General features: G+C 32.8%; 1 protein-coding gene across 1 annotated transcript; it reads left to right on the top strand.

Moving 5' to 3' along the window:
• The first annotated feature begins 1,221 nt into the window (after window positions 1-1,221).
• Window positions 1,222-2,923, top strand: LOC145013972 (transcription factor MYB61-like). The gene is made up of 3 exons (XM_078972322.1): window positions 1,222-1,590; window positions 1,668-1,797; window positions 1,917-2,923. Exons 1-3 carry the CDS (start codon window positions 1,458-1,460, stop codon window positions 2,749-2,751), a joined length of 1,098 nt encoding a protein of 365 aa, XP_078828448.1. The 5' UTR covers window positions 1,222-1,457; the 3' UTR covers window positions 2,752-2,923.
• The last annotated feature ends 4,973 nt before the right edge of the window (window positions 2,924-7,896 follow it).

Genomic DNA, 7,896 nt, shown 5'->3' with positions numbered 1-7,896 from the left:
TTACTTTTCACACACACACACACACACACACCCACACACACACACACACACACACACACATATATATATATATATATATATATATATATATATATATATATATATATATATATATATAATAGGGCTGGCTCTACATTCATTGAAATTAATGAAGGGCTTAGGGCCCCTAATCCTAAGGGGCCCAACTTAACCTTAACCCGAATGTTGATTAGTTAAGGGACAAATTATGATTTTCCTATTCTCCATTCGTAGACACACACGTCGATTCCTAATTGAATTCTAAACGACTGTTCTTCTTCTGTGTTATCGATTTCTTCTTCTTCCTGGCTCAGAAGTCTGAAAATAATCGATTCTTGAATCTTGATTTGATCAAAAATCAAAAAAACGCTTCTTGAATTTTGACTCCTCAAAAATCGATTCTACATCAGTCCATTCTTGTAACGATATGTTTATTCTTTGATTTTGTATTTCTCCATATTCCATAACTAATAACTGACAACTTCCTCGTTGATTCTTCATTTTCGATTAGACTATCTATTAGGATTAATATGGCTTAGCTTTTTTAATTTTTACTTTGTCAAGTTGGATTTTTGAATTAGGTTTGGACTTTAGATAATGGATATTGGAATCAGCTTTGGATTTTTGATATTGGAACGATTTTGGTTGGATTGTTAGAATGAATTTCAATTGTCAAGAATCAAGAATTCTCAAGAACTCACATTGCCAAGCAGGCAAAGTAGATATTTCCAATCTATAATCCGTTCATGAATTACTTACTTTCCAGTTGGTTTTTTATTGTCCTGATGATAGTTGTTGTCAAAGAAAAGAAAATTTATGTCTAAGAGAAAAATATGAATAAGAAGCTTTAATTAAAGAATAAAAGAAAAATTATGTCTAACGTTGAAATTAATAAAGAACAAAATTAAAATGATTTTAATTTTATTTATGAAAGGTTCCCAACTTTTGGTTTGCTTAGAACCCTAAACCAATAGGCCATTATATAAATCCTATGCTTTTATAAACTTGTCCTTTTTATAAACTTGTCCTTGTATATATTATTTTGTTAGAAATTATTTCCATATCATTATTCATCAATATACGAGAACCTTTAATCAAAAAAAGGAACAAAACCGTACGGTTGGGTTAATGCAAAATACTAAAATGTGTATCCATTTTTGTGAGGGCTCCCTCTCCTATTAATTCGAACCCCCCACCCTTCCAGCCTGCCCCTTCACTTTCAATACCTGCTGCAAGTCTTTATCCCCTCTCTCTCTTTCTCTCTCTCTCTCTCTCTCCATCTCTTTCTCGTTCCCTCTCTCTCTCTATCTTTCTCTCTAAAGCTTTCAACTCCTCCTTTTTGGGTGACAGTTCACACAAAAGTATTCTTAAAAACAAAACGCTTTACTCATCTTCGTGTTCCTACTTCCTAGATTGTTTGTAGAATCTGCCTCATCCACATGGGGAGGCACTCTTGTTGTTATAAACAGAAGCTAAGAAAAGGTCTATGGTCCCCTGAAGAAGATGAAAAGCTCATCAAACATATCACTAAATTCGGCCATGGCTGCTGGAGCTCCGTCCCTAAACTTGCAGGTCCACTCCAGTCCACCCTCCCTTATTCCGCCATTATCGTTAACCTTCCCCTCCTTCTAATCTTTCTTCTTTTACAGGCCTTGAAAGATGTGGCAAGAGTTGCAGACTTCGATGGATTAATTACCTGCGACCTGATTTGAAACGAGGCACATTCTCTCAACAAGAAGAGAAACTCATCATCGAATTGCATGCAGTTCTTGGAAATAAGTATGTGGTTCTTGAGTCATGATTATAAATTTATAATCCCATTTCTGTTTTTTGAATTTGAGTTTTGTTGATTAATGGGTCTAAGTATCTAACTTCTAACTGTGTTTTCTTTTTTTCAGGTGGTCTCAGATTGCAGCTCAGTTGCCCGGAAGAACAGATAATGAAATCAAGAACTTATGGAACTCTTCGATCAAGAAGAAGTTAAGGCAACGAGGGATTGATCCAAACACTCATAAACCACTTTCGGAAGTCAATGATGATCGTAAAGATCCTTCAGGGAGCAACGAAAAGAACTCACAGGGGTCGTACTCGTATCTTGATGAGAAAACTGAACCACCGGCGGCGGCGATGGCGTCATCTTACCCTCTAATTGACAACCCTCCACCGGCGACACATGAATTCTTCCTTAACAGGTTTGTAACGAGTCACGAAGCTTCAACCAAGCCGACGGATTCCCATCATCTCTCCGGATTCCTCCCTTTTAGTTATACACAACAACCACCACCACCGACGGAATCTTCTGATATTTTCTTCAATACCGATTCCAAGCCGTCGTCGGAGTTGATTACGGAATACACAAGTGGTATCTCTAACCCCCTCCTCTCAGCTCCGCCGCGCAACGCCACCAATTTCCAGCAACAGAGTAATTGGGGGAGTGGTAATAATGGAGGCACCGGTGGTTTCTTCCAGAACAACGGTGGGTATCATCCATGGGGGTTGACTGATTGCAACAAAAGTCAAAACCAGATTAATGGTGTAGAAAGTGAACAAGATTACATCAAATGGAATGATCAATTTCTTCAAGTTCCATTTTTAATGGGGAAATCGGCGATTGAGAGTAAACCTGAAGTCAATTTCGGGGTGAATCATGAACTGTATCATGGACAGCAAAGTGTGGATACTTATAACAAGCATTTCCAGAGGATTTCAACAAGCTTTGGACATTTTTCATAGGTTTTCAGTAAATTCAGAAATTCATACTGGTGTGAGCCTTCTAGAGGTTTTTTTTTTTCTTTTTTTTTCTTTTTAATTTAAATTCGTGTAAATAGGTTCGTAATCATTTGTCAATTTATTATATTTTATTTTATTTTGCTTCATTTTTAAATCAGCGAGATAGTTTTTAATATTATTCCATTGTCTTTATATTCTCTATGTATTATTATTATTATTATTATTATTATTATTATTATTATTATTATTATTATTATTATTATTATTATTATTAATAATGATTGATGTCATGTTAATAATTAATATATGTAAAGATGATAATATATATGAAAATATCATGGAGTAAAATTTAACATTATTTTTTTATACAAAAAAAAAAAATCATTTTTATGCTTATATATTTAAATAAAATCAGTAAACATACTTTGTTTACTTTTATAATCAAATAAACTAACATAAGCTATTAATAATGATTTATATGTTAACATTGTTTGATCAAATTGATATCTCCCCTATTTTATTGGCAAAATGGACAATTCATAGAAGTCAATTTTCATAGAACTAAATGAAAACCATATTTTAATAAGACGTTTGACAAAATTTCATGCTTAATCTTCATGGTTTGCAAAAAAAAGTAACTTCGTATCGTATTTATTGTTCATTTTTTATTTTTAAAGTTTTTATTCTTCAATTTTAATTTTAAATATTTTTATTTTTGATATATAATACCTGATGCAAAATATATGAATGAATTGTATTTTAAGTATTTTTTTTCCAGTTTTATAAATTTGATCAAATAATATATAAGATAAACAAAAATATTTAATGTAAAAATTGAAAAACAAATAGTTTAAAAGTAAAAAATGTACAATAAATATGAGACGGAAAAATTATCATATTAATGATAATTATCATAAACGCTACACCAATGACCCTTATAATTTTCGAACTTGAATAGTTTGTCTTTTTGTTTAACTCTATTACAAATGAAATGTGAAGTCTATGTAAAATAACTAAACTATTCTTAATTTTTTATTGTCCTATTTTATAAACTATAGGGACAGATGTAAAATAAAATAAAATAAAATAATTAAATAAGAACCTATGCTCCCCTCTATTACTATGATACGCCACTCGCACCTAGTGAATTGCCACCGTCAAGAAAACAAAATCACAATTGTTATAATTGATGCTCCTGTAATTAGTAACACATCCACTCAAACTATCTCAACTCCCTTAAGAATCTAGATCAATGCCATCATGGTTATTGTTAGAGTTGTAAATGAACTGAATGTTCAATAAACGGTTCATGAACCGTTCGGTGGGATAGTTGTTTATGTTCGTTTATTTCATAAATAAACGAACATGAACACAAATTCTTGTTCGTTTAGTTAAATGAACTAACATGTATAATGGTCTCGTTCGTTCAATTATCTTCGTGAATGTTTGTTTATCTTGTACGTTTACGTTCATTTATGTTCGTTCATATAAATTCCTTTTATGTTCATATATACTTAATTATGTTTGATTACCTTATTATATGTTCATTTATATTCATATATGTTCATTTATGTTAGTTTATCTATGTTCGTTTATGTTTATTCGTTTATATTCATTTAACATGTTCACGAACATAAACGAACGGACATGAATAATGTAATTTGTTAAACGAACGAAAATGAACAAGAAAACTCGTTCGTTTATCCATTTGTGTTCGTTTACTTGTTTTGCTAACTTAAAGGAACGAACATGAACAAGCCCATTTTCGTGTCCGTTTGGTTCTATTACAGCCCAAGTTATTGTTACATCTATTATATAGACTAATCGTTAACTTGCTCCAGTTTTTAGTAAACCTAAATCAATAACTTGCCTCAAATTTTGTGACATCAATAATGATTTCCGGTAAAAATTAAGTAAAAAAATATTAGATCATTTGTAATTTTCTTACACTAGAATTGATATGTTTATCTTAAAACTCAGTGTTGAGTTTGTAATATGGCTGACTTAATTTATAATTAACAAGGTTCTAAAAGGCGTGAGATGTGGCGAGGTGGCAATGCCAAGCCTCAAGCTTGATGAGTCATGACGTTTTTCAAGGTGTGATGTAAGATGACGGTTTTGTAATACTTTATAATTATATTACCACATAAATATAGATTGTTATGAAATATAACTAGTTTTTAGAAGGGTTATATCAACAACTAATAACAAAAAATTAACAAAAAACACAATACTTATATGTCCGATTAGAAAAGGCATAAAAAGAGCAAAAACCCATGACTCAAATGATAAAAACACGCATCATAACACGCCATAACACATCATGACACGCCAAATCACGCCTTGTCACGCTTCATGCCCAACAACAACGTTATGAGGCTTTTTCGTAATGACGAAGTCTTGCCTCACGCCATGGCACACCTTGGCACACGCCATGGTGCGCCTTTCAGAACACTAATTATTAACTCCGCGTTTATGAAATTCAGTTAACTATATATGATTCATCATATATTTTCTTAGACATTAAGGTTACAAAATCTATTATTTAGCTTGTAACACCCGAAATTTTACAAACTTTTTCAAACTTTAAAATGTTAAGGTTTTAGCAAAATCATTACAAATGTAAACCCACATTTAACAAAAACCAGTCGCACAAATACATGCATAACTAAAACTTGGATGTTAGCATTAAGCATCATTATCTCAAGCAAATGTGAATTACATGAATATAATTAATGAAGAACTTAAGAAGTTCCACTTCATTCTCTATCTCTTGACTTCTAATTTTCATCTATCATCCTCTCTCTATAACTGTAACTTAAGATACATGACATTAAAAGAGATACACAAGACAATAATGTCTCGTGAGCCACATGGGTTTCCGTACCAAAACATTTATCGCATTATCATCAAAAACATTTCATCCTTACAAAAAAAAAAGTTTAGACCATAAAACATTTTCAAGCATTTTCAAGGAAAAATCTTTTCATACACATCATAAATATCATTTCATATCTTATCCTTTCATATCTTATGACTTCATTTCTTTTCATTTCATTTCAAAATATATCTTTCTACATTTTTTTCTCTTTTATCAAGGGCTAATTCTGGTATTGATTTGTTAGAAAATAGGGGATGAATAGATTGCTTGGATTCTATAAAGTCGTGATTTACTATCAAATTGAAGTATTTCGATGGTACAGATCGAACACTCAATTGGATGAAATTCAGATAATGAAATCTGAGAATGTATGTGAAAATGTTCTTTAAGATGTACTAGAAAAATGACCAAAAAACGGATATATCATTCCTGTCTGAAAACTGTCAATAAACAGTTACAAACTGTCATAAAACTACCAAACCTGTCATTAAAACTACCAGCCAGGGGCTCTACCCCTTGGACCCTGCCAGGGGCTGCCACCCCTGGGACCCCGCTCCCAGGGGCGTTGCCCCCGGACCCTCGTTCGTTTAGGGGCTTCGCCCCTAAATAACAATGTACTTTGAATCTTGAAAAACCATGAACAAGTGTACACTCATACACCATCCTAACTTGTTCAATATTCAACAAGATCACTTTTGGTCAACAAATTTAATCTTATTACACTTAAATAATATTTGATGATATAAAATCACCAACAAACCTCCCCTATTTAAGTGTAATCCCGAATAAACTTAAAACAAAACATAGACAACAACAAACTTATGCATAAATGACATGTTGTGACGATTGAATTTCATATTAGTACATTACTCAATCCAAATATTCAAATATCAGGGTGTCTTTAAGGATTGAACCCTTTCTATTCAAAGTGAATACAAGAAGATAATACACACACCAATTTACATTCTCATAATTTCTAACTTGACACTATATTTTACTAGCTTGTGTCCCATCCTTCAATAAGCATATCAAAGCCAAGTCCCAACTTTTTGAAGCAGCTAAACTTCATGCTTATATAGGTAGTTCTTTTATTCTTGCACCTGTAAATACAATTTTTCAAAGAACTATTAAGAAATAAATTTTCAACCTCCTTAACTTGTAAGAAAGCACACTTACCTTGGGATAATCATAAAAATGTGTTCCAATCTTCAAATATCAAGCTTTCCACATTGAAGTTAACATCTAATATTGCATTAGATGGGAATTAGGTATCTTAATATTAAAGATTTTAGGTGGACTTTAAACCCATCCATATAGCCGCCTTGTGCACAACATCTCTTGCTAACCCTTTGGTTAGATGATCAACTAAATTCAACTGAGTTCTTAAAAACTCCATAGATATCACACCAGTCATGATGAGCTCACGAATCATGCTATGTCTAACCCCTAAATGTCTAGACTTTCCATTGTACACTTGACTATAAGCCTTAGCTAAGGTTGCGACACTATCACATCTGATAGAAATGGTAGATGTCGGTTTGGGCTATAATGGAATTTCATAAATCAGATGTGACAATCGTCAATCTTGAGTCAAGTCAAGTCATCAAGTCAAGCCGGTCAACTCTATTAAACCTTGTGTATTAGGGTTGGTGTTATGTTCGTATTGTATAACTTGCTATATTAATGGGAAAACATCACTAGAGAAAAGTTTTGTGTTAAAAATTTCCTAAGCCTTAGTACTAATCAGTGAATTAAACTGATGAAAACCATGTTGCATACTCATCGGGAATGTGTAAGATCCTTAAACAAGGCTTAACAGGGTTTACTAACCATGCATTGCGGTGCCGGACACTCACAACTGTCCCACATGGATCCTCTCTCAATCGTTTTCACTCTATCTCTGTTTATGTCAAATCTCTCCTAAATCTCTCCAAGTATGTGAAATCTCTCTCAAATATCTCTCTGTATGAGAAATCTCTCCAAGAATGTCAAATCTCTCCCAAATCTCTCTAAGTAGGTGAAATCTCTCTCAAATATCTCTCTATATGAGAAATCTCTCCAAGAATGTTAAATCTCTCCCAAATCCCTCCAAGTATGTGAAAACTCTCTCGAATATCTCTCTATATGAGAAATCTCTCCAAGAATGTTAAATCTCTCCCAAATCTCTCCACGTATGTGAAATCTCTCTCAAATATCTCTCTGTATGAGAAATCTCTCCAAGAATGTCAAATCTCTCCCAAATCCCTCCAAGTATGTGAAAACTCTCG

The sequence above is a fragment of the Lactuca saligna genome, chromosome 9, assembly GCF_052625555.1.
Source record: "Lactuca saligna cultivar CGN05327 chromosome 9, ASM5262555v1, whole genome shotgun sequence".
Taxonomy (NCBI): domain Eukaryota; kingdom Viridiplantae; phylum Streptophyta; class Magnoliopsida; order Asterales; family Asteraceae; genus Lactuca; species Lactuca saligna.
This window is presented reverse-complemented; position numbering and strand designations above follow the sequence as displayed.

Excerpts from the sequence above, each read along its gene's own strand:
- LOC145013972 (XM_078972322.1), top strand. The coding sequence starts at position 1,458 with ATGGGGAGGCACTCTTGTTGTTATAAACAGAAGCTAAGAAAAGGTCTA. Across the intron at positions 1,591-1,667 it reads CTCCGTCCCTAAACTTGCAG|GCCTTGAAAGATGTGGCAAG; the intron begins GTCCACTCCAGT and ends CTTCTTTTACAG. Across the intron at positions 1,798-1,916 it reads CATGCAGTTCTTGGAAATAA|GTGGTCTCAGATTGCAGCTC; the intron begins GTATGTGGTTCT and ends TCTTTTTTTCAG.